At 38.1% G+C, this 27,552-nt stretch overlaps 1 protein-coding gene across 7 annotated transcripts; it reads left to right on the forward strand.

Moving 5' to 3' along the window:
• The first annotated feature begins 259 nt into the window (after positions 1–259).
• LOC103461947 (LIM domain only protein 7-like) lies at positions 260–24,303 on the forward strand. 7 transcript variants are annotated; one of them, XM_081605128.1, is made up of 32 exons: positions 261–431; positions 602–702; positions 3,019–3,089; positions 3,435–3,504; positions 5,841–5,947; positions 6,325–6,355; positions 6,729–6,842; positions 6,949–7,114; positions 8,048–8,189; positions 11,658–11,717; positions 12,580–12,748; positions 13,065–13,213; positions 13,345–13,498; positions 13,573–14,202; positions 15,302–15,577; positions 17,948–18,062; positions 18,700–18,861; positions 18,986–19,152; positions 19,241–19,304; positions 19,381–19,440; positions 19,989–20,024; positions 20,641–20,666; positions 20,787–20,894; positions 20,991–21,074; positions 21,541–21,725; positions 21,877–21,921; positions 22,158–22,210; positions 22,279–22,456; positions 22,540–22,728; positions 22,827–22,935; positions 23,517–23,619; positions 23,817–24,303. In XM_081605128.1, exons 2-32 carry the CDS (start codon positions 634–636, stop codon positions 23,834–23,836), a joined length of 3,912 nt encoding a protein of 1,303 aa, XP_081461254.1. In that variant the 5' UTR covers positions 261–431; positions 602–633; the 3' UTR covers positions 23,837–24,303. The 7 variants fall into 7 exon arrangements, with proteins under 7 accessions (XP_081461255.1, XP_081461254.1, XP_008402578.2 ...); XM_081605129.1 differs by lacking the exon at positions 21,877–21,921 and having other exon boundaries at positions 260–431; XM_008404356.3 differs by lacking the exon at positions 19,989–20,024.
• Positions 24,304–27,552: the final 3,249 nt, after the last annotated feature.

Genomic DNA, 27,552 nt, shown 5'->3' on the forward strand with positions numbered 1-27,552 from the left:
TCAGAACTGGGACAGTCAGTCTCTGGTACATACTGAACCCTCCAATTAGTGTCAAAAAACTACAGTCCAACACCCGTTTTTGGTATTATGACTGTGCGAAGCAAAACAAACAAAAACCCTGATAAGTCCCATCTGCTCCAACGACGGGATGCTCACTAGGTGCCACACAAGTCATCTCTGACCTTGATGCTATGCATCAACCGACCGCCAGGGGGTCGGTAAACTTTTCTTCCTTGTGATGGGGCTTCCCGTCAAAACTTTTGCTGGTGGGCGGAGACTTCCCTGTCAGCCTCACTTAATGACTGAAACTTGTCACAGGGAGGGAAAGTCAGTAGAAGTGTCTCTAGTATTAAGCTGGACATCAATTATTAGGGAACTTTGGCCGGTGAGCATTTAACCGCGGCCCAGGTTAACCAGAGAGACTTCCTCAGGTAGCGGTTCATTTCTCATTTAACTTTTTCCCCCTCTTCTGTGTTGCGACTTTGACTCATGTTTGGTGTCGTTAATTGGACTTGGTTAAAACGCTTGCTGCGGGTTGTATGCTCGGTGATGGCCGCGCTCCGTAACTAATGAAATGTTGCCTGTTTTGCCCTTCAATTAGCGCTGCACCGTTCGCTTGTTCTGAATATTAAGATGGAGTGGCGCCAGCAGAGCAGCGTCAGCTGTAAAGACGCCTTCACCGAGGCTCAGCGCTGGATTGAGGTCGGTCCACTTACATCACACATTAACTGTCTTATTTACTGCTGAAACTGAATTTTTTTTTTCTATTTCCTTTACAAATATTCACAATATTTAGGTGCAAATTTGTCTAAACCTACAGTGAGAACAGAGAAGGAATTCCATTAATTAAAATTCACCTGCGCACCGTTTGTGACATTAAGTCTCACCTTTAACTCGTGCTGCGGCCTTTTTTTTTTTTTCTTAACACCTTTGCATTTAACCTGGCGTCGCTTTACAGACTTATCTAAATGCAAAGCACACCTTGATAAGACTCGGGCACAAGTTTATCCCCTGCAAAAGAAAAGCTTGTTTGAAATCCTCCCCGTCTTAGATTAAAAAAATATATATATAATTTGAATGCAGCATTTAAATGAAGAGATAATTGGTCACATTTTAAATGGGACAGGCCAATGTGCAACAACATGTCTTTATGCCATGTGAGGTTTATTTTCAGCATAATGTCTGAGGTAAACTTGCAAAGGGAGGTGATAAAAGATCTTTGCACGCTATCGTGCCACACATGGTTGGCCCGCTTTGCCACGCACGGTGGAGGATGTGGTTTTTACAGCAAAACATAACCTTGATATTTCTGCCTCACTTGTGTCCATTCATTTTGGAAGCTATAATCCCCAAATCATAACATGTGGGTTGTGGGCGCTGAATGTCAATCAACTGTAAATGGGACCATTAATGTCACTTGTGTCTGAGTAGATCATTATGAGAATTTTGTCCCGAGCTCTCTTGGCAGGAAGCCCGTGCCAATTTTACTCGTCTTTTTGCCTGCACTGACAGATGAAAAGGATGCCGAACAATGATGAGCTATGTGTGTGTGGTAGACTGCAGTGAAGCAAAGTGTGCAGATTTTCAAATGGCAAATTGTCATGCATTCTTTTTGTGTCGAATCACAATGTAAATGTGGTCTCGCTAATATACTGTGCTGCAAGATAAGCTTTCCAGTGTCTGTATGTTGCTGTTTTATGGCTCCAGCTCCATGTGGATGTTTGCTTAGTGCTTATTAGTCAATGTGAATGCATCAACATACCTTGGATCATTTGGTATTGAGTGAAGCTGAAGCAAATTCACCTTGTGAGCCTGAGCAACCTACTCCTATTACATTCATAGTTCTTGCCGTGACCTCTCTGGGCAACTCCAATTATGACCTTTTAATTATTTCTGTGTGAAGATGTTAGTTTTTATGGCACATTGAAAAGCTTAAACTAGTATCAGAGCAAATTTCCAGACAAATGTGTACTGTATTATTCTTTGAGGATTGCAGAAACCAATAAAATGCACTATAGAGTTTGAGAAGTTCTTCTACACAGTTGTTTTTTTTATTTTGTGGACTCCTACTGAAATGTGAGATTAACGTGCCCCACAGTGGCTCATTGTGTCTTGCTGCATTAACCTTGCACTGCATTGTTTTGTCTGACTCTGCTGAGAAACATCCGCACTGTACCCAGTGCCTGGTTCAGCTATAAATGAATTGGGATTGTGGATTCCTGTGGGGGGACTAATTGGTGAGAGAAGCAGCCTTTTGGGGGCCCTCTGTTAGTTATAGAGGCAGACTTTAATAGGCCCATTTTTATGTCCTCATTACAAAAACACCCCTTGCCCTTTTCATCCCCCTGGCCTTTGAAATCACAGCATTTTTTAATTTTATTTATTTTTTTACCAAAAACATTTTGAATGTGTTGGCACTATTGATTATGTAACTTTGCAATATTTTGTTCTACAGATTTTCTTTTACTCTTTCAGGGTTAAATTGAGATTAGAGAATATTTTTTTATCATTGGCAGTAGATTTTATATAGTTTCTGACTGACATCTATATGGATCTTTTAAATTTAGAGTTTAGATTTGGTCTCTGAATTTCTCATCTCTGATTTATTTATTTGAAGTTATTTTGGTAATGCATGATTGCATTATGCATTATTTTACTGTCACATTTTGAGCCAGTTTTATATGTGCATAAAAAAACTTCAACATTCTAATTCTGAGTTGCCTACATGTTTCTTTACCATACAATCATTCTTGCAAATTTGCGATAAAGTTAAAATCTTCACATATACAGGATTTGAGTTTTAATGCACCTTTTTTTACGTACAATGTGGTTTACTTTCCCTGTGTGTGGAGCAACACCTTTCAAGTTCTGTTTTCTGGTAATCACCTGAGCAAGTAGTTGTACCAATGAAGCAAAAAGTGACAGCAATGTGTTGTCTGTTGTCTGAGGATTACATGTTGTGGAAAAGAAAATGCAGTTCTCACTAAATTTGAATGTTTTTGTTTCTTCTACAATTAGGAGGTGACTGGAAAATCTTTTGGCTGCAGCGATTTCCGTTCTGCCCTAGAAAATGGAGTTCTGCTTTGCGAGTAAGTAGCGATGCTCAAGTGGATTATCATTATTGCAACTCATATCTGAGGTATTCACTTTAACCTAATTCTTGAAATGGAAATGTGATTATCATGGATATCAACTATTGGTTGTGTAAATGGACATTGCAAGTTAAGTTTTACTTTTGACTAAAATTAGGATTTGGCTCACTTTGGATTTTAAAATGCATAAACTTAGTCTTTTGTGACATGAAGCATCCAATTTTATTTACTTTTTCTAAGTTTTAAGCTGTCCCATGAGATTTTTTTTTTCCTTTTAATTGCAGTTGAAGGTCAGACTTGGTTATTGGTAAACATTTCTCTTTGCTAATTTTGTTTTCAAAGCTTAATCAACCAGTTGAAACCTGGGATTATCAAACGGATGAACAGACTTTCCACGCCCATTGCTGGCCTGGTAAGTGTTAGACTTCACACTTCAGCCATCTGGTGCAAGTGTCAGTGCGAATATGATCAAATTGCACAAACAAAAAACAAAAAAACAAAGCACCTGCTAGCCAGGAAGTGTTGTCAAGTTGTGTGGTTTTCCTGTTGAGGGACTTTTTTTTTTTTTGTTTTTTGTTTTTTTAAATCTGAATGTACCTGAAACTATATTTTGAGTCAGTATTTGAACAGGAATATGTTAAGTTTCATTAGCCATCAATACAAATGGGGATTATTATTTGTATTTTTTGTATTGAGGCTGCCTGTTTTGGCTCCAGGCAGCCTCAATATAAGTGATTGCTAAAACTGCCCAAAGCAAAAGCATAAAAATATCAATTTCACCCTTTCAACAGAGGCCAACAAACTGCCAGACCGTAACAATTGATGCAGGAGAGGTGGTTGTGGAGTAATCTACAGATACATCAGAGATCTCCCTGTGGTTTTCACAGCTTTAGAGACCACACTGATGGACTGCATGTTTCAATCTTTATAATGTTGTTAACATGATGGTTGTTTATGTGACAGATGTCAATTATTTTCCACTTTAAAGTGAGTAAATTAAGTGATTGCAGATTGAATGTCTCTTAAATTCAGTTCAACTTCACCAGTCATTAAAAGCACCAGCTTGCTACAACATGCAACACTAAGCAAAGATTTAAATCATCTTTATTATTTTAAAGTGTCTTAAACTGTTTGGAATTGATTTAGTATTGTTGAATTAAACGATGAAAATGCAAAATGGATACAGATGAACAGACCATTCAAAAGTTACACACAATATTCAACAAATGAGGATTTAGCTTTGTCTTAAGGACGTCTGCCTGGTATCTACAGACAGACTATTTGATAATGTTGGTGCAAGGACTGAAAAAGCTCCCACAAACTTCCTTTTGAGAGCCTTGAGGATGCTCAAAACAAGTGTACCCTGAAATGGAAAGCACATGCAGGTGTAAAGGGGATCACAAGGTCTACCTAGGATGGTGGTGCAAGACCATGCACTACTCTACATTTTAAAAGCATAACCTTGAAATCTGCTCTCACTTCAACCTGAAGCAAATGCATAGAGGTTTGAACCAGAATATTATGTTATTTTCCTGCACTAATCTAAACATGAGCTCCTACTTTCTGTACCCTTTCACTTGGTAAGGACTTTGGACTTTTTCATTCATTGTCTGACTTGTCTTGAGACTTGACCTCAAAAACATGTAAAACAAATTTTGGTAAAAAAAAAAAAAAAGTATTTAACAGGATTTGAGGTGTGCACTTTCTGTCATTTAAGCATAAACTACTCCAAGTGTTAAGCTGAACGCTCTTTGGATCTGTTAATGGCGCTCAAATGCTTTTGTGTAAAATGTTTATCTTGGATATTTTTTAAGATGGACTCATTACACAAATTGTGCCTTTTATGGTGCCTAAATAAATAAATTGGGGGTAGAAAAATAATGCACTGGTTATTTTTGTGATGGAGCAGCACAATAAATTGCAAATATTTGGAATGAAATTAGTTTTATTTAAATTTTTTATGCCAATAAGATATTTAGCATGTTGGGTGGATAATGTAGATCCCCTTTCTTGATACAGATGACATGTCAAAGACAGTAAAGGTCAAAGAAAACGCCAAAAGCAGAGATATACTATTTAAAACATTGTTGTGTGGGAACATACTGATGAAGGGCTGCGTTTTTATTCATCTTAAGTTTAGTAATTTCTCAGTTTGTATCCTGTTGGAGATTTTCATGTATGCTCCTGCTGCAATAATAATTATAGCTTTTAGCTGCTGTTTGAAAGAAAAAAGTGACCTGCTGCTCACATTGGGTGGCTTGTTTGAGTTGTAGATGTGGGGCTCCGACTTGACACAAATTACAACAGACACTTTAGTCTCGATTTCCTTTTTCCTATTTGACTTATAAGGTGCAACCTAAAACAAATGCATAGAAGTCTGAACCAGAATATTATGCTGATATTTTCCTGCACCCATCTAAACATGGTGAACAAAAAGAACATTTTAAATACAAAACTTGTTTGAATCCTCTGTAAAGCAGTTGATTCACAGAAATTGCCTGTTGCATCATTGGCCCATTAATATGACTTGGTTTTTACGTGCTTAAATCTAGATGGAAATGGCATTCTTCTGAAATGAATTTTTTAAATATATTTTAATTGGAACCCTCTATTATTGACTGAACTAAACATTTTTATTTTTTTGCTTTTGCATTGACACCTCAGTGAAGCACTTCAGTTGGTGACTGAACCAAAGTAAGTTTGACCTCTTTTTTTTTTTTTAATTTGATGTTTTCTTTTTAATTTCAGGATAATGTGAATGTTTTTCTGAAAGCTTGTGGAAAACTTGGACTAAATGAGTCCCAGCTGTTCCATTCTGGTGACCTTCAGGATCTGTCCACTCGGGTGACACTCAGGTGAAGTTGTTCTTGAAGAATTTCACTTCTTTCAAAGCAGTACTTGTGTAACTCTCTTCCCTGCACAGTTCTGAAATTAATTGCAGTCTAAAATGTTTGTCTATGGCTACATTCGGTGCTTTCAGCATTAGCATTTTTACAACCGATGTGCTCAGAAGGTAAATAAAGGGCTATTTTGCATTGATAATGACTGGCGCTATGGCTGCCTAACTTTTCATTTGTGTATGTTGATACCCTGTTATCAATAAAAACCTGATAAGTAGCTGATTAGTACAAGTTGCAAATGAGAGGCATTGATATCTTTCAGCAGTTTTTTTTTTTCTCTTCACTGGGGACATCAAATTTTTGAAGTCTGTGTAAATATAATTTGTTTCTAGGCGTGATGAAAGCCAGAGAAGGCTGAAGAATGTAAGTTCACATTTATTCTACTTTTCAATTTGGATGTTTTTCTTAACTAGTAATATTTGTAAATGACGACAAAACTTGAAAATCAATTGTGGTGCTTCTCAAAACATAATCCCTGTAAATTTAACTGCCTACACATGTAGTTGGCACACCAGTTACAGCTAGTACTATATCTACACTGGATGCAGCTACTGATTCAGAAATACTAGTGTTGATGTTGGAAATGTCTTGAATGCATTTTTTTTTTTTTTTTGCATTTTTCAGGCTGAACTGATATGCTTTTATATCTTAATTGGCAACGTTCCCTGCAGAACTGCAGATGAGATGGCACTTGTCACGTGTGGCTCACTGTGTTTTCAAATGTCTACCTTTTTAGGTTCTTATCACAATATACTGGCTGGGTCGCAAGGCTCAGCTTGACACATTCTATAGTGGTCCTCAGCTAAATTTCAAGGCTTTTGAGGGGCTTTTAGGATTGGCCTTGTCCAAGGTAAGCTGCTTGTTCAACTGTAGGGTGTTTTTGATATTTCTGTCAGCTTTTCTTTCTTTTTTTAAGACCCCCTGATCCATAGTAACCTTGTCCTTTTTAAAACCAGGCTCTAGAAGAAGGCAGTAATGCATCTGTGAAAGATGGGGTTTACAAGGAGTGCCACTACTTGGAGGGAGAGCAAAGTCTGCAAACAAGACAGAATTATGGTAGAGGAAATTCAGTGGATGGCTTTGAGTATGTGGATCCCCAAGCCGTCCGTCTAAATGAAGAAGGCACGTATTTGTACTCCATTCAATGCCCTCATCAATAAGTTGCTGTATTCCACACTCTATCCCTGCAATGTCACATGAATTATATTATGTAAGATTGGGTGGAGTTTTGAGTTATTTACAGATTCAGAAAAAGGGGATTCTAACCTTTCTAATGTCAAATGCATAAAGAAGGCGGATATGGAAATTTGAATTGTGGCTCTCTGCAAACAAGATTAGTGAGAAAATGGCTTCAACAGGTTTAACTTTTTTCCAATAAGGTTTGTGAGGTTCTGTCTTGAGAGTGTTTGTCATGGTGTGTTTTGCAAACCCTGAAATTTAGTGGAATCAAACAATGCCTAAATATAACATGTTGACTGTTTTCCTTCAGTCTGAAGAAATCCAGATGTAAATTTTATTTCGGGTGTCACAGCTACTAGATGCAGTTAATCTGTGGTTTTCCCCAACTCTGAAGCTTAAATGGCAGTTTTTTTTCCCCCTCCATTTCTTCTCTGTAAACTTGTTCCTGGCATTTTAGTGTGCAAACTGCACTTTTTTAAGGTTTCTTTTTAAATGTAATTCATGATGTTGCCAACATTTTAATGTACATTTGAAAAATATTATGTACTGTGTTACCAATTGCTGCCTTTTTAATTCGGTATAAAAATGTTCTGCATGTGGCTGTCTGGCTTGATGCACGTCAGTGTTGCATAGTGACAAGTTCAACACTCTGGTGATAAAAGTTTGTGTAATGGAAGGCAGTATAATTATTTGATTTATGCACTCCAGAGACTGTGCGAACACAGTTCTCCTCCAAAGGTTTCCCTCTTCTTCATGACCTTCTGCCTGTTTGTTTTTTCAGCTTTAAAAAACTTTTTGGTTTTCTTCACCAAACTTTTTGCCTTATCAATTTTAAACTATTTTCATTTGGATCATTTTTGTGTGTGAAATCTCCAGGTTTTGAAAGTGACGCTGAAGCAGAGCAAGTGTACAAGATGGACAGCACGAAGGTCTCAGCCCACCTGGACAAAGGACATGTCCCACCACCGCTTCGTAGAAAACAGGAACGGGAAGAGAGCATGGTGGGCCAAATCTCAAGGTAACGTCAATGTGTTTGCTGCTTTTAACAGAAAGTTCACACACTGCTAAAAACTTGCTTATCTACAGCTGGCCTTGCACAAGAGAACAGCCGACTGTTATTTGCATTCCTCTTCACTACTAATTCTGGATTTTCTGTTTTAACAGCATATTTAAAGTTGTAGTATTTGGATTGTTGCAACAGTTTATCCATATATGCAGAGATTTTATCTTGTAATGGTTGTAAATGAGTCTTCATCCTTGTTTGGCTCTGAAGTAAATTATCACCATAGGGGGTGACTGGGTAGATTTGGTTTAGTTTGTAACTGTTTAAATTTACATTTTATTTTAGTGATGCACAACATATCGGCATCAACATCTGTATAGACTGAAGTTCTACTTTATATTTGCTGCTCTAAGTAGAATAGCGCCGATATTAAAACAACTGATTTGCTGGCTTATTTCAACCCTTTTCCTTTGTGTTATTTTGAGAGGGTGTTGGTCATGCATGTTTTATTTGTATGGGCATGTGGCAGTGCAGAGTTGGAGGGATCCTAACTAAAGCAATGTCAGCTGTGTGTGGCTTTTTTTTTTTTTTTTGCTCAAGGGGTAGGGAAATGAGCTTAACGTATAGTACTGGAAAATGTCAGTTGTTGGCCATTAAAACAATGTTAATATCTGATACTAAAATGTATCCAAGCTTTCATAATAGTTTTATTCTTTTATTTTTATTTTTTTGATGTTGTCTGAATTCACTTTTGCTGTTAAATTGACTAAGTAGAAAACTTTTATCAGGCCATGGCCTTTAACAGTGCCAAATCTTTAAAACATGACAGTAATTTAAAAAATTTAAATAGATTATTTTAAAAATTGTGGATTTAAGGGATTAAGTTGGACGTTGGCTTTGCAAAAACATGCTTTCATGTTTTATTTTTTTCTATTACAAATTGAGATGTAGCAGATCAAGTAAGTGCTTTTCATATTGTTTTAACAAAATATGAGGAGAGAAGCTTAAAATGATTAAATGACCTGAGCTTTATTTTTATCCCTACGCTTAAGTCTAAGTTTATCGAGACAAAGCATTAAGTGACTATATGCATTCTCAAAACTGAAAGATTTTCATAGAATATTTCTTTGTCTTCATTCAACTGTATACAACACTGACCTTAAAAGGGAAAACTGATGGAGATTCTCAACAAGAGTTGCAAGTAAAAGGGATAACAAGCGATTTCCCTAAACTTTTTTATAAATGTACTTATTAAATGAAAAGCTAAATTAACGCGCTGAATGAAAACATTTAATTTTATTTTCAGTATTTGCCCTTTTTTCAAAACAATTTAATCAAAACTGCTATCGAAGCCACCAGTTGTAATTGTTCTGCAAATTACATTTTCCAAAATGTTAACCACAAGTAAAGTAACTCTAGAAATTGAATGTTGTGAAAACTTATACAGTAAATCTGTAGTACTTTTTAACGCTGCACAGGGATGCTGGATGTTGGCACAACTTTTATATAATTTCCTTAACACCTGCTATGTGTCAGCTTTCCTTAACTGGTATCGCTAAACTAAAACTCACAAGAACTGTGACGGTTGAAAAGCATTTCGTAAGTCTAACTTTCCCATCTCTAATTTGAACTTTTGCCTGCTGATAGTTCCTAATATGGTGTGTCTTTGGGAAGACTCCCAGCACTCTTATCAGTCTTGGGTATTCTACTCTTTACTGCAGTGTTGTAGATACCGTATTGTCCCAACAACCATTCTTCCCTGGGTCTCCGGCTGAGAATGAAAGTGACGCTGAACAAGTTTCTCTTCAAGATCAAAACGAAGATGATTCAGAAGAGAATTTTAGCGACGCAGACCCCGTCCATGATGATTTGTATTTGCGAAGAATGAAGCATACTTTACATCAGACCTCATCCAATCCCTATTATGATCGCTTCTTGCCTCGATACTGGACACCTGAAGAGGAGATTCACGTCCATAGGATCCACCTGGGCTCACAGAAACGACCCTGGTATCGTAAAATGCTTGGTCTAAGGTCAGTTTTTATTTTAAATTGATAGCTTGAGCTATATTTCAGTACTACTCAGGTTCTAGAACAGTATGCTTACATCTTGCTCTTCAATTGTTAATATTGCAACAACGCGGTTGAGTGCATTTCATTGGGATTTCATACAACGGCACAAAATTTAGAAGTGAAAATAAAATGTTTTGGGATGTTTTGAATCATCACAAGCTGCGCTTGAGCTATTTTGCAAGGAGAGTTGTAAAATAATTAACTGTACCAACTTGCAGCTGTAATTGCAGTGAGAGGAAGTTGCATGCCACACGTCTTTACATCTTCTAAAATAAATTGTACTTTTCCATTTGTTTTACAATTATTACTTTGTTGATCTGGCATATAAAATCCCATTAAAACGCAGTGCTTTTTGTATGACTGTCAAATGTATACCTTGCCCAAGGTATTACACTTGTGTGGTTTTCCTTGATAATGACTTTGCATTAACAAGTATTACTGCCTTTTGTAGGGTTTTCGAATTAAATTAATGTGTTGCGGTTGCACATGAAGCTGTATTTAACTTTTTCTTTATCATGCTAATATAATTCCTTATGCTAAAGTGTTTGCTATACTTGCAGAGCAGTGCAGGTCATCAGTAGTTTGGCAAACAGAATGCAAGACTGCAGACATAACCTAAACAAACATGCTCTGTAAATTATATTTAATGTAATTGGTTGTCATCTACCATTAATTGACTTAAAACCATTTCATCCACCTTCTTTTGTGTTTGTAGCAGGAAAGCTTTAGCTTTTGCTGAAGAGTTGGACAACACCTCCCAGCGCCTCACACCTGCTATGGTGGATGATGTCTCTGCCACTTCTGGAAAGTGTCTGAATGCCAATGAAGACAAACTTTTTCAAACCTGAGCTTTGACTCGGATTCACACCCATCCCTAATTGCATGCTACATCGATAATCTGGGTTCAGCTTTGACATACTAACTTAATATTGTGGCCTCCCTTGTGTAGCACATTAAAGATTGGACTGTGATTGTGTTGTGCTGCATTTTGTGATATTCTGTGACTTTTGCACTCTATGTAACTGAGGATATTTTACCAGCATGTTGATGATGTAGTCATTTGTTAATAACTGTTGAACATGAGTCATGCATTGCCTCTTCTGTTTAGCCATAACGGAAACGTGTTAAAACTAACACCTTTATGTCAGCACTGTTCTCTGGTTTGCTGTTGTGTGGAAATAAAATGCGGGCTAAAAAACTCAGTCTAATATCTACACAAAATATTAAACTGGCTCATTTTTATTTTTTTTTCCATCATATTTTGGCTTTATTTGCATTCCAAACATGTAGGTGTGTACAACTTACCCCTTAAGCCTCTTTTTCATAAGTTGTTTCACTTTTAGTATTTTGGTTAGTTTCCTCACATTTGGGTACAAATTGGTCTTCACTAATCTTATTTCTGGTTCTGTAGAGCTTATCAAACCCAACTCAGGCCTGAGACACCAGTTCAGGTCAACCCTGGCTGGATTTGGTGAGTTATAATTATGGTTGAGTTGACGCATTTTTCAGATTTAATGCTGCTTCATTTGGATATGTTTTTTTGCCTCGGTTGTGCCTTGCCAGCGGAATTTAGTTGCCAATTTTATTTGCCTCTTCATAAGATGAAGTGTTGGATTTACATCCTTGTTGTTAATTTTCCAGACAGAGAATTGACAGCAGGATTTATGCCAGACTTCAGCATTGTTTGCAATCAGTCTCTCTTTCTCCCATCAACTTGCGCTGCTGTTTTGATTACACCACCTGCTAAACGCTGTTGTAACTTATTTAGATCTCGCATCTGACATTCTCTGTTGCCTACAGCTATGCCATAACTTGTTACTGTACAAGTTATGTCTGTTGTGTTATGCAGATGGCAGCATCTGCTAAGCGCCTGCAGTATTTGACTGGCATGCTCCTCTTCTGCTTGCACTTTGCTACCGCTTTCTGTGACGTTTGTATACTCAAAATGTGTTTACAGCTGCAATAGATGCGATCTGTTTTTTAAGAGTGGCTGTCAAATATGCTGGTTGTGCCTGTGCTTATTGTTTAAGAAAATTGCATTATTCTTGCTCTGCTGCGTCATGTTGATCACTTCTTATTCAGTAACAAACTTGTTCATGTAATGCAATGGGCCAGAAATACAAAAAAATGCAAACAGCCTTTTTAGAAAATTAGATTTCATATACATTCTGAAACATTGTCTTAACATCCAAGTCTTTGTGAAATACTGAAATTTGTCTTAAGTACAACAGTGAACATTTTCTGAAACCTTTCAGCTGTTCATGGCCAGCATGACAACCAATGTTTTTTGTCATCAATATTTCAGACTCTCTCTTTTTGTCTTTCTGAACCAGGAGCAAATCCCTCAGCAACATCCCTATGGTGTATCCTGCACGTAAAGTTTCAAATGGAAATGCCATTTCTGATAAAGGCCAAGACACCAGCCTGCCAAGGGACTGGAATCTAGAAATTGAAAGAAAATATAGCGTAGGAGCCAGGGACAGCGAAGCTCAGTGGCAGGATGTAAGTCAAATTCGACAATTCATAATCAGGTCTTTAGTAGTCATTGAATATATTTGACTATGTAGTTTTATTTTCACATGCTGGATAAATGGAACTGTTGGATGTTTGAAAGGTTGCATGGAAGTAAGAATATTCTTATGTTGGTTTCCCAACAAGACTTGTTTACCTATTCTGAGACTAGACTAACTTAAATGTGGCCTTGCCAAAAAAAATGGTGTAATGAGGGCACTGAAGTTCTCATAATATACTAGTTACAATGAAATTGTGGTTGAATGCATGCAGCCAATGTGGTGTTTTTGTTGCGTGTTTGGTTCAGGATTTGACGAGGTGGAAGAATCGACGCAAGAGCTCAAAACCTGAACTGTACAGGAAGTCATTTGAAAGGGATCATGTCTTCAACCATTTGACCAATGGGACTGTAACCAATTCTGATGGTAATGAAGCAACAGGAGGGCCAATTAAGAGGTATGTGAGTATATGCAGTAAGAAATATTGTCTAAATGTCAAAGTTGCCTTGCAATGATATTGAGCTTTATATAAACTAAATGCAAATCCATGTTTTTGATCCCTTATTTTCATTCTACATTTTAATTTAGAGACCAGTCGCCATGGCGACACAGCTCCTCTCCCCGTCCTTACTCTGTTTCTACATCCAAACCTCTGAGCTCTGATCTCAGACCACATACTAAAGTTATTTTGACCCGCAGCTACTCTACTGAAGCACCTTTCAGCTCTCAAAGCCGTTCTCGGGTGAGATTAGAGAGCTTCTATTTTTATCTTTGATCTTAAAATCTATTACAACCTATTTCAACATGTCTATGCAGGAGTCTCAACTTGGAGGCAAGCCTGAATCTGGCGGGTCCATCAGAAGAGAGGAAACTTACTTTGCCTCTTTGGCTGCATATGAAAGAGACAGAGTTACCACCCCTTCTTTATACCAAACTTTCACCACTCAAACCCAAGTAAAATCCCTGGGCAACCAGTTTACCTTTCCTTCCACATCTGAGCAAACGCAACCAGAGTGTGTTTTGCCAAACCAGAACGCCTCTTCTGTGAAACTCGCGGAACCAGGACTATTTGATAGTAAAGAATCCACTAGTAGCTACATCTCTGCTTTGTACAAACATTCCTTCAGCACCGAGCCAAAAGGGAAAATGTGTTCTCCAAATGTAGCTGGTCAATCAGGAGTCACTGTAGCAGAGGATCTGACTAATCAGATCAATAAATCTCAAGAAACTCCCAAAATTATTCATTCAGCTGAGGGTGGAGGAGCCTGTCAGCAGGAGTCTGCAGGGGCCTCAAAGCATTTGTCCAGAAGTACAACATGGTCCAGTTCTGCCAGCCTTCCTCGTGGGTACCGTCGGTCTGAGGGTTCCACTCGTCTGTCTTCTGCAATCACAGCCAGACCTTTTGGGGCAAAGTCATCCAGACACTCGCTACCAAAGCAATACAATGTGAGTTCATGATTCCAACAAACCCTGAAAAATTAAAAAAATGTTTTTTAGATGGATTTACAGTATTGGCTTTATACTTGGCATAAAGCTAGTGAATGTGCTCTTAATTGAATAAACTTACCAATAAACCTAAGATTACAATTGCATTTGTAAAAATGATTTTGTTAGTTCCTATACCACAGGAAAACCTTTTCATTTCCATTTTAAATGGTCCCAGATACACTAGGAAATGCATTGGTCAATGCTCTACTCCTCAATGCATGTGTTGAGGAGTAGAGCAGACTAGGCTCATCTTCATTCTAGGCAATCTCATTGCAGAGAAGATGACACGATAAACTTGCACAATTCATAACAATCTTATATCGCCACTCTTTATGGACAATGTACCACCTGTCAAGATGCCAATACCTGTGTCAATACACAGTGGGATTTATTACACACCATTTCCACACTTTGGGATGGACGAAATTGAATAATCCACCTGCAGCCCTGACTTAAATTTCACTAAACATTTGTGGGATTTGCCTGGATAAGCTGTTGTGTGACGAACATATCCACACTGGCTGACAGTCTGTAAGTGCTGACTGAAGAATTGGATGCCATCCCACTAAAGTGTGTGGTGAAGCTGGTGACCAGCTTGAGGTGCCAGGCTGTTGTTGTGTTCAATTCTTCAACCCACTACTTGACGCCCCAGCTTATTGCATAAATGGTTATATTGCCATAGCTTGGTTTCTTAAACTTCAGTCATCCAAGAACATCAAACGAGTCAGCTATAGCAGAACAACGTGCTTGGCATCGTCAAAGAAAATGTATTTTGTCAACCAGTTAATTTATTGCATATGAAGTAAAGATAACCTGGAATATGCTTTTTTTTTTCTTGAAATCATTCAAATGATTGCTCTTATGAAACCAAATTTCAGTTTGCACTAGGGTACCATGCTGTAGCTCGTGGTACCTTGGTAGTATTAATTGCCCTTCTTAAATTGTCTTTGGTCCTGTTTTTAATAACTTTGTGGGTTTTTTAAATATATATTCAAACCTGGTTTGACGTAGTCTGATATGTGCCTGATCCTCCGTGATCATGTTTTTTATTCTCTAGGCTGACAGTCAGAGTTTGACGTCAAACACTGAGGATTCACATTCCTCATTCAACAGACCGTCTCTTAAAAGACAGACTGCGGCAGCTCACCTGAGGGGTCAGTACCAGGCCTCAATTAGGCAGAAGAAGGCCAACCAGGAGAGGCAGACTGCTACAGCACAGAAAGAGGAAGTGAACAGTCGACCCTCCACCCACATACAATTTCAACCTCCTGCGAAACAACAACCTCGCCACAACAAAAGCTTGGTTCTTGCATATAATGCTGACCTCTCAAAGGTATGTTGTATTATTTTCGTACAAAGCCAAATGTACTTCAGCATACAATCAACACTGAAAATATAAAATGAGCAAGTCGAGGCTTGGTAATGTTGAATTAATATTGAGTCGACTTTAAATTATCTTTTTACAAGTTGGAGAAACAATAACTCGGTGTAACTTTAACATACAGTGATCCCTTGTTTTCCGCGGGGGTTGCGTTCCGATAATAACCCACGATGAGTGAAATCCGCGAAGTAGTTACCTTTAGTTTTTACAATTATACAGCATAATTAAATACTCGACATTGAAACCAAAGAACAAAACCTGTTTACAGGTCAGCAGAAGTGCGTGTGCATCTATCGGGCCTTATTAATGTGATCCGTAATCATGTCATTAGAGCGTCTCCTCCAAGCTGCGAGATTCACAGCTGTATCTACGACAGAGCGATGGATCTCGTCAAGTGAGCCCCCGGTTGGGTTTTGCCCTGATTCTGGCCACAGTTTTTCCAGCAGGCATTCAAAGTTTTCAACTTTCATCTCCTGAATGGCTAAACTATATTACTTGTATTTAAATACCAGCCAACCAGGACGCAGAACACAATGCACTGTGAAAAAAACGGCACAAAAAAATCCGTGAAGCAGCGAGACCGTGAAAGGTGAACCGCGTTATAGTGAGGGATCACTGTAATTACAAAATTCACTGTTAAGTACTGTCTGGGGGGTAAAAAAAGGCACTAAAATGAAATGGTAACAAATGAACATGGCAAAAATGTTTTGGCAAGTATAAATGCATCACAGCCAAATAAAAATGTGCAGCTCATTGAAGCACGATGTATCAAATATGCAACCTACCAAAATATTTTTTTGAAGGAAGCTTGTGAGGTTGTGATATTGAGGTCTACATGTTTGAGGTACACATTTATTCAGTTAGTAATTGAGTCAAATTAGATAATTTAGATGTTTAAAAAAAAACATCTTTTAAACTTTGGAGTTGAGAAAATTTTTTTGTTTCTTTTGTAGTTTTGGGATTTTTAGAGGAACCAAAAAGGCTTCAGTAATTTGCCAAGCAACTGCAATTCATTTACATTCATAATGGACTTCTCATGTAATTACTGCTATTAATGTTTGATACTAAAATATATACTTATATTAATTGCATACATGCAGTACTAGTAGTCTGCACTTGGCGATGGAACTATAGCTCAATTAAAAAAAAGTGATTCTTGCTGTAAAGTACCATAAAATGAATATGATCAATTATTTAAAATAATTTAATGCCTTCAAACCTTGGACAAAAGTTCAATTGAGCATAAAGTTAAATTGCATTTAAATCTGTAGAGCTTAAAGGCAGAGTTAATGTGCTTTAATGTCATTTTAAATTTGGACAGCTAGTGCACTCCATAAACAGCATCTCTGCCGGTGTGTTTTGCAGGGAAATGCTGTTAAACACTGAAAGCTTGACAGCAGTTCTTTTAATTCTTGCTATTCCTCCCTGACTGTTATAGTTTAATGGCACCTAAGTGGATAATTATGTCCACAAAGTGTTTATCTCAAGGCTCCTTACCTTTATTTTTTTTAATAAACACATTTTAGCATCTTAAGACATTATCTGAGATTTATTTTACCTCATGTAGGCTCATTTGGATTTTAACATCAGTGCAGATGCTCGATAACGTCAAGAGGAATTGTGTAGCTAAATTGTCAGAGGCAGAAATGCTTCTCATCTATATCTTTACCGCCTTATTTGTGTTTAGCGTTTTTCTACCAAAGGATGCTGCTCACTGTTCTTATCCACCCTGGATGGGTTTGTGCATTGAGCCTTAAAAGCAAAATATCAGTATAATATTTAATCTTCCACTGTTCTTTGCTTGCACATTTTTAAGGCCTAGAGAGAGGTTTGGGGGTCCACTGAATTAGAATTTATAATGAACTTACTACCTCTAGACCCTTGAAAGAAGGGATTCATCATTAACAAGTTATGCTTGAGCTGAGTTTTTGTAGTAGCAGTATATTAAACCACATTATCTTAAATAAAGGCTAATTAGATTGTTAAATTTGTTCAGATAAATTTCTTAAAATGTTATTGGTTGGCTTGACTTTAATCTTGTCAGAGATTGGTTTTGTGCATATAATATATTTTCCTTCATCATTAGAGTAAATGTTGGCTTAGCAAACATTTCTTTGTAATGCAGTTTTAGCATAAATCAAATTTATAGACATGGTGATGAAGTACACAAAAAAAACACACAAAAAAACCCCCCACCAAAAACAAATTCGGTGTTCAGGGTATCCATTACTACACTTGTGTAGCAGGTTTCTTATTTCTACCTGGAAGCGCAGGACACTGGATCACAGGGTGTCACCTTTACCTACGTATGTGTGTTTGTAGGTTGATCACAGTGACATGAGAGTGAGCTTGACTCTTAAACCGAACAGTGTACCAGACTTTGGCTTCCAAACTCACTGGGACTCCACAGGAGTAAAAATAAAATCTATTCAACCAGGTAAGGCGTTTCAAATCTATGCAATACATTACAGCTGGAGTCAAATGATTTTCGGATTAGATTTAGAGTTTGGGGAATGACAGATTCTAAATTGAGCTTAGCTAATTCATTATTTCCTTCTCAGCTTGATTGCACAATATATATATATATATATTTTTTTTTAACCAAACTGAACTGCTTTAGTCAGATCGCAGGATTGAGAAAATGTTTTCAACGTGTTGGGAAATATGTGGGTCAATTCGGGACAAAATATAATATTGCTGAAAGGATAGTTTTCAGTATTTATTTTCCAAAATGTTAAAAATGGCAGATTCTGATAATCTGTTTGTTCCAATTCTCCCCTCAGCAGATGTACAGCTATTTGGCCATTTTTTCTGTGAAAAAGCTTCAAAATGTATCTCCTGATTTTTAAACTCATTCATGAATAATTAAAATGCAACGCAGGTGTCGCTTACTTGTTGGTTTGTAGTTTGGCTTTCCTGCCTACTTGCCAACTTAAAGGAGTAGGAAGCTGCTTTAGCTTCATTTTCCCTTTATAGAAAAAGGAATGCAATACCCATTTATTAAATGGGTATCACAAAGTCATCTCATATATTTTGTTCTTTCCCTCATTTTCCTGATGTCATCCATCATGCAGGCAGTCCAGCGGAGCACTGCCAGCTGTGTGTGGACGATGAGGTTGTGGCAGTCGATGGTTTTGGAGTTGCATACATGACCTACAGTCAATGGAAGGATAAAATGGCATCCTCCCTGCAAACCGGCAGTCTAACCATGGACATTCGGCGTTATGGTATCAAGGGTAAAATATGCCAGCAGTAGTAATTCATATTTTGATTAGTAGAAGAAATTGGGATTTCTGTATTGCATTTGTTTCCAAAAGATTTGTGCTTATGGCTGCTTGTTTGTTTTGTTTTTTTTTTCAGATTGGCACATGAATAAAGGAGGTAATCTCAACCGGCCAGGACAGAGCATGTTGACCCTCGACCTGACTTCTGCAGCACCTGTTTTAATAGGTTGCTCCAATCACCATGCCAACAATGCAGCCGCTACAGAAATGACAGACACACAATTTAATGGGCAAACACACAATGTGAGTCTATTGTAAAAATCTCTCGCAATTTAGTCTCTAAACTTTTCTGTTATTTTCACTTGCTGACAGGTTTTTTTCATCCCTCCAGGAAACCCAGGAGAAGGCCATCGGTGCGCTGTTCTCTGGCAATGCCACTAATGTCAGACGTAAAGGTAGATTTTCTACACAAGCCATTTTAAAAGCAGACAAGATTGTTCCCTATATAATTCACTCTTTCTTTCCACGTAGAAAACAATAGTATAACTACAGAAAATCAGAAAAAGAGGACAGAATTTTTCACACAGAAAGGTAACGCTAGTAATGCTAAAGGCTTCTTGTATCACAGCCTTGAAGGCCTTTGCTTTGCTCGTTTAGCTTTTACACTTTCTGCACAAAAAACACGCTTAACTGCTCTTAGTGTACATTAATGGCTACATGGACTAACATGTCAAGCATAAAGGTAGATTTACAAAATCTGCTTTCAAATATTTGAGTCATTGCAAAAAAATGTTAAAGTTTGGATTGGAAGAACTTTAATATAAAAACGTTCATGCAAATTGAAGTAAAATTGTTCTGGTCTTTGCACTTGATGCAAACAAATGATCACAGGTCTGGTACCACTGGTCCTGTCCTTTTTACATAAAATAACCTGCTAATGAGTCTTACTGGGTATTTTGACCCATAGATGCTGTAGTGAGCATTCTGTAGCTAACTGCTTCATTTTACTGTTTCATATTAAATGAGAAAATGTGCCATGTTTTTATGGCCAGATTCTGGTTACGTAAACTGACCATGTGGCCATCTTATGTGGTCGTTGCTTTACCTGACATTTCTTCTGCAATGGCTTCTCTCCCCAGGCTTTGCAGGAATCAGCTCATCAGTTTACTTGTGTGGTAAATGTTTGCTCTGTGTGGAGTTCATGTTTATTTTGAGCAGCTTGCTGGATGCTAAAGTCTGCAAAGCCACCATTTGTTGAGCATCAGCAAGTAAACCAAATGGTTTGGAATTTGTCAGAATGACAGATGAATGCTTTTTATTTTTTGTCGTTTTTGTTCTGTGCTTGAACAGTTTCTATTTGAGTGTTTTCACTGTGCCATGCTAGGCTGGGGAAACATCAGTGTGCTGATTTAAATGCAGCCTTGCGTTCATGATTCGGGTCCAGTTAACTTGGAACAAGTTATTTCACACATTTCTTCTGGTAAAGATGTACATGAAGAAAAAAAAAATCTTCCATTTACTTTAGAGTCCATGTTTGTGTTTTGGCCACCAGAAGTCACTGCAGCACAAAGCAAAACTGTTCTGTTTTCATTTTGAATGTGTGCCTTAGATGCAGCCTAAGGGAGTAACAAAGGGAATGTATGCAGTGTAAAATATAAATTCAGCAGCCTTAATGTATCCCCAGTCTTCGCGTGGTGTCTGTTCAATCTGCTGAATATAATGCTGCACTTGCTTTTTACCATCTGAAAGAAATGTGTGGTGTTTCTGCTGATCTCTGATACTCTCACACAGGAGGCTCAGAATCGGCAATATCTGATGTAAGTTACTGAACTTCCTCAAGGTGTTGTTTTTATTGTTGGGATGGCCAGATTTGACTTATGCTTAGTTTATGTAAACTTCCAGGTGATTAGAAAATAAATGCATTTGTTCAATTCCAGATTCAGGTGCCCTCCCTTAACCCGTCCTCATCCAGCTGGTCTTGGGACCGAGAGGAGGATCGTAGGCGTCAGGAGAAGTGGCAGGAAGAGCAAGAACGCCTCCTACAGGTAAATGCTGGTATGCAGTCAGGATGATGCAGTCACCATCACTGACTGGCATGCAGTCAGTGATGACGAAAAACTGCATGTGTTTTTATCCTTTAGGAACAATACCAGCGAGATCAAGAGAGGCTGGAGGCAGAGTGGCAAAGGGCACAACAGGCTGCAATGGAAGGGGGGATGCTGAAGGTATTGTCTTGGGGTGTAGTAGTAACTATTTCTACTAAATGGAATTTAGTCCCAAGCTTCCCATCATGCCTATATATTAGCTTATTTAAATACATTTCCCCTCCTTCCAATATTCTAGTTGGCATATACTGGTGTGAGATTCTAGGTGTTACTCCTCTGGTATCCAATCTGATCATCTTTGATTTTGTTTAGAAAAACTTGGGTTTTTAGTTTTTCGATCTTTTCCTCCCAAAAGCTGGAATGGAGGTGTGGGGTAGAGTTTCACCACCTTATGCTGTTTATCACTGAACAAAAAAAATCAAAAACGGAAGTCTTATTTTAAACCAATGAACAGATGTGACTTAAAGTTTGTGGCTTTTGAGATCATAATTTTCAAGCAGCACAAAGGTTTTACAACCAAACGCAATACAAAGAATCAAAATCTATTGATGCACTTAATCTGCAAGATATATTTTCATGTTTATAGGAGAACACAGCTGAGCAGACGAGTGGCCGCGAGAAGTTCGTCAGTTCACAGCTTTGTGTGAATGGACTGACGAAGAAAACAAAAGATGAGAAGCTGAACCTCAACAGAGATCGAAAAGATGCAGAACTAAAGCGTCCCAATGATGCACACAGAGTGCAGAATAACAGGAATACTGAAAACGATTGGTAAACCAGCTTTCTTTCAATGGTTCTTGTGTGCTCAAGAATTTATGAAGTACACACATTGCGTGATCTAAGTTTTTTTTTTTCCCCTCTTTACTGCTGGGTCATCTTGTGCTTTGGCTGGGCCTTTTTTGCTCCTAATGCTGAACATCAGGGCTGAGGGCTCCCATGGTTTTGCTCAGCTGTCCCATGCGCACAGGTCTGAACAAGCTTAGCTCAGTTTCCACTGATTATTGTACTCTGGCTTCATCTGACTATTTGCTTTAATTTATGTAACTTTAATTACTTTTGTTGCAGGTTTTTTCCTTTAAGCTGTAATAAAGAATTGGCTTGGCTTACTTTGATTGTATAATCTTTAAGATCAAGTACAATGGGAAAAACTAAAACTTCTACCAAAAAGTAGAGAAATTACACTTTTTTTTCCATTTTTCTCAGGGCAATGTCCATGTCAACTCCATCTCTATCTGGATCATACAAACAAACAAGAGGTTAGTTTACTCTACTCTCGATTATTTTCCTCTGATAATGCACTGGGCTAACTCCAAAATTTGAGTAGGTTTAGTCGATCCAAGGAAGGGAAGAACACTGACTATGTCAAAAGCTGAGAGGGAGAGACTGCAGATTTTGGAGGAGATGAAGAAAAGGACTCAGCTTCTGACTGACAACAGCTGGATACGTCAGCGCAGCGGCAGTTTTCACAAGGAGCCAATCGAGGTTGGCACATTCATAAAGAGGTAACTCAAAAATAAATGGGCCATAAGCTCATATTACATATTGGCTGTCTTATTAAATGTTTTTTTTTTACAACCTGCCACAGATACGAGTCTCTGGACAACCTGGATATTTTGCATCAGGCCTCAGATTCTGCTGCAACATTTACTTACCCTCGCCCCAATTCAGCTGCTGCAGTTTACGATTATCAGAGTAGGAATGCCTCCACACGCTACAGCACTGGATCAATATCATTTCAGAGAAATGCAAACACGGAGTCCTCTCATCATGCCAGGTACACAATTCATGTAGATGTATTTTCTTGTGTGCAAGAGTTTTTCTCAACCTTCTTCCCACATGGTGGCCTTACACTGTTAACATGTGGCGCCCCAGGATGATCAGTGGCAGGAGGACTTGCTGTATGTGTGAGCGTGCCCTGGGTAGTGGGGCAGCCATGGTCATAGATGCCCTTAGTCTCTGTTTCCACCTGACCTGTTTCCAGGTGAGAGGTCATGACCTGGTTAGGGTGTGGTCATAAAGCCTTTGTTCGCTTTAAATAATTGTCACCAGAAACACTTCCTGCTTTCTTTTCGGTGCTTGCATTGGGAAGGCTTTTTTTTTTTCGTTCCAATGAGGTCGGAAGAAATCCTGCTTAGTGTGTTTTATAATCATGCTTTGCTTGCATGAAGATTTCTGAGGTTTGATCTTTAAAGCATCTGGATTGGTGTCTGCTCTCCCAGAAGTAGTGAAATGTGCTCTTTCTGCTCCAGTTTCTATTTTAAGCACAATTATTAGCCGATTGGGTGACAACACTACTCTGTCATGCTTCGCTCTTAGGTGCCAATTGCTGACGTTCTCACTGGCATGGGATTTTGTTGACGGTGGTTCATTAGCCAGTAGATGTAAAATAACTTCACTTTCTGCTGTTGAGTTCCCAGACAAACATGCATCTGAGGTTCATACAGAAACAACAATCTGCTTTGTGCTAAGGTGGTGGACAGTTTGAAGTGAAGTTGAGACATTACAGATCAGCTGGAATCTTAAATTGACTCTGATCCGTTTCTCACTTCTCCATCCTCTCAGTGTGTGGGCTGCCACCGACACATCGGAGGAAGAGAAACTGGAGTCCAGGTTCACATTCGAAACAGGAAGCCCTACTGTGACTACTGCTATTTCCAACTGAAGTGTGAGTATTGGACTTTGAGACTGATTGACCCTGACTGATTCACCCAAGACAGGGAAAATAAAATACCTCACAGCTTGTATACAGATGCGTAACAGGAGTTCACAAATATTTGGTCTTCGAATATTTATGAAAAAAATAATCCTGTAGAGCAGCGTCATTTTGAAAATTAAAAACTAATTTTCTGCTTTCTATTTTAGACACTGCCTTCCACATGTGACCAACACACTGTACCCCAGATACAAGAATAAACTGTGGAAAATAGTGTAACTAAAACAAATTAACATTTTTTTGTCATAATTTATGCAATAAACTTGAGATTTATTAGTTTTTGGGACAAACAACCAAATTGGATTCCTGCTAGCTGATTTTTATCTTATAGATGCCATTTGGCTCAACTGTTTCTGCTGACTTAATTATAAAAAATGTAGAGTTGATATATAAATTAAATAATTGAGTTACAACTGTCTAATTACTTGATTTTGTGACGTCTGTTTATCATATCTGTGTGCTGTGTCTACCGTTTTCCAGACAGTGCTGCAAATATAAGATATTTAAGAGGCTGTCAAATATGGCACATTTTAGCAACCTACTGAAACACTTTCTGTTAACATGTAAGGCCACATGGTGCATGGTGGGATATGTGTTGTCTTGATTAAAATGTGAATAAAAGTACACTAAACATAATCCATCTGGCTTTTTCATGTTGTCCTATGTCCACATGGTGGCACTGTTGGTCTTGTAGTGAGTCTGACTGTTAGTAGAAATGTTAATTTCTTTTGAATATATGCAAAATTATTTTGTCACTGGTGAAGCAGTGGAAGACTTTGAAATGTGTTCCTTTTGTAGTGTTGTTTACAAAACTCGTTCATGGTTTGTGTTAACGAGTGCATCTGTGCACAGAGGGATTTATTACTTGTCACCAAAGAGTGAAACGTTAGAAAAGGAAACTAGACCAAAATAAGGAAATGTACAGTTATTTAAATTTCTAAAGACGTCTAACTGATCTGACAGAGGGAAGAGGTGTCCCCATTTTGTTTTTCTTCCACTTTGTTGTATATGCAACAATACTGTGTAATGCATCAACATTTCTAAGAACTATTACAAGATTAGTTTCTGCTTATTTACCTTGATGTGTGTGTGTGTGTGTGTGAGTAAGAAACTTCAACTGAATCAGTAAATGGCACAGAGAAACATTGATCAAATAACTTGGTCTGCTAAATTCCACTAAAAAGCATTTTCTTATCTAATATGATTGCTTCTGGGAAAGTGAAATATAATTGTAACAGCATTATAAAACTAAAATTTTAGAAATGACTATGAATCATTGTTTTAGTGTCTCAGGAGGAAGAGCAGTAATCTACCATGAGTTGCTCCAGCTTACACCGACACTACATGTTGAAGTGTCCCTAAACAAATGCCCTGGACCATACGTTGCCCCTGACCCACCATGTCTTTTATGACTGGAAAAGCTGGAAAACCACTGGCAGGACTTTACAAATAATTCTTAAAGATTGTTCAAATCCATAATAAGCCAATGAAATATGCATCCATCTAGAAAATGTATCCAACTTTAGAAACAGTTGTGTATTTTCACTTGAAAATTGTCTGATTGTTACTATGCATCCATAACTCGATCAGGGTTTTGGTCATAAGTTTAAAGCTGGCTTCCATTAAGTTCTTTTCAGAGAAAATGTAAATATTTACATTATTTTGAATAACAGATTAATAGGAAAAAATGAGGCTGTATTAAAGTACAGAAAGGAAGCGTTTCTTTACCTTGGCTCTTCAGCATAGAAAGGCTTTTTTTTCTGGAACATGCTGGATTAAAGCTCTCTCTGCATCTTGACTTATCTGGCTTTTGGTTAACAAATTTCACCTCAAGTTCATCCATTTGTAATTCAGCTTCATATTTACAGGTGATGTTGGAATCATGGGACTAATTTACCCCAGTGTGGTAATTATTCAAGGACCGTGTGCACAAAGGAGGCTTTTGCAGCAGTATTTTTGTCTCGATGAGGAAGTTGTTCATGCAAATGTGCGCATCTGTGGTAAATTACACAACTTCCCAACTTTCACTCTGCCACAATTTGACATCTAGACAGGGGGGGGAAAAAAGCAAGAAGAATATTTTTATAAAGGTGCAATCTAGGTTATAGACAAGAAGCGGTTTTAACTGTGTAACTTCCATCGCCCCTTGCCCAATCGTTATTTTACGGTTCACTGTGACCCTGGTCTTTTGTAAGAGAGAGTTCACTTCCCCAAAGGCACAGTGGAAACATTTTTTTAATTCGTGACATCCTCCATCTGTTTTTAGGACAGATCCAGCATGACCTATTTAAATACCACAAGTGAAGTAAGGTGGAAACGGCAGAAGGGCAAACAAAATGGGCAGGTCCCACAGGCTAAAAGGCACTTGTTTAAATTTAACTTGAGCTGAAAGAAACTGATCGATTGTGTGGGACACTGTTTACAGAGCCGCAGTATCAAGCATTCCTCACAGTGCAACGGCTGGTCTTTCCCCACTCAAACTAAATCTTTTTATCGTGTTTATATATTAAATCATCATTACATTTTCCATTGACTTGTCAGATGTTCATTTGCCCTTTTAGTTCACAAGAATAGAAATATCTGTACTGCTTGGGAAAACAAAATTATCCTGAAACGCTTGCTTAAAGGCTGACAACCGCATGCACCATCAGCTCCGTTTAGTTGTGGATGAAACTCCAAAGCAGTAGCCTGCCAGTAGTGTTTTTGAACCTTTCAAGTGGTTTGAAGTAGTGCAGAGATATATATGGAACTATGTATTTTCTAAGGGTTTCTCTTGCTGAGTGGAAAATCTTGACCTTGGTCTTCACTGAAGAATGTGAAAAATGTTAAACTCATTATTTCCTTTGGGTATAAGACAGTCCAACTTGGTTATTTTACACAGGAGACCCTTAGAGATGCCTTGAAGTTGTTTACTAGATGAAAAATGTTTGGGGGTTTTTTCTATGTAAAAAGTCTGTCCTTAACTCTTCTGAGAACTTCTTTGTGTGACTGGCCACAAGCAATGCAGACTTCTGTCAAACCTATTATCCTTGTCTGTGAAGAAACCTCATTTTGGGTTGATCTTATCATGAGCAGCTCTGCAGTACATCTTAGTCCGAAGCATCTTCTTTTTCACTTTCTCACAATTCACACAAAGATTTCCTAAGAGGTTTTAGCACCAAACTTTGATCCTGTATGCATGGCCTTCAGAATGAAAGGGAAAGCAGTTTGATATAAAAATGCTACCAATGTGGCTTTTTTGTCTTTGCTCTGCTTATGAAAGAAAAGTATGATGACATAAGGAAATGGTTTAAAACCGTGAATGTGGTTGAAACCGTGCCTAGCATTCATCTCTTGATTCATGAACCAACATGTGGCTGTCCCAGGAAGAAGAAATGGGCGGGGCTTTGCCTTGCAGCTATCCGTGTCGTGCAAGGGAAACCTCACTAACATTATCCAGAGCCAAATCAGCCGGGACTACACTCCTAGCTCCAAAAAAAAAAAAAAGACAGGCTAATGTGGAATGTGTTATGATTCCTCACTTGAGTTGTGATCATAACTGAATATGAAATTTAGTGTCTATTTCCAGGTTATAGAAGTGGAGTACTTTTCAAAACCCTCAGTTGGCTCACTGAGGCTGTACTGTGGCCAGGCTTCGATGGTTTATGTCCTTTAAATGTGCTTCGCTGAGCAGTGCCTCGTTTTGCGTGTTGACTCGAATCATTTGATGTCTTTCCAAAAGTAGAAATCCATCCAGTATTGTGATGTTTTTATGGAGAAGCAGCTGTTAAGCCAGACAAAGTAACTACTGTTTATCTATACAGGGTCTGACAGTTATCTGCGCCTCTGAATTGAATGTTTCTAACTTTGTCTTGGTTCTTAAACATAATAAAATACCCTTCAGAC

This window comes from Poecilia reticulata, chromosome 3 (genome assembly GCF_904066995.2).
Source record: "Poecilia reticulata chromosome 3, P_reticulata-male-v2, whole genome shotgun sequence".
NCBI lineage: Eukaryota > Metazoa > Chordata > Actinopteri > Cyprinodontiformes > Poeciliidae > Poecilia > Poecilia reticulata.

Excerpts from the sequence above, each read along its gene's own strand:
- LOC103461947 (XM_081605128.1), top strand. The coding sequence starts at position 634 with ATGGAGTGGCGCCAGCAGAGCAGCGTCAGCTGTAAAGACGCCTTCACC. Across the intron at positions 7,115-8,047 it reads CGTCCGTCTAAATGAAGAAG|GTTTTGAAAGTGACGCTGAA; the intron begins GCACGTATTTGT and ends TGAAATCTCCAG. Across the intron at positions 12,749-13,064 it reads GCGAAGCTCAGTGGCAGGAT|GATTTGACGAGGTGGAAGAA; the intron begins GTAAGTCAAATT and ends TGTTTGGTTCAG.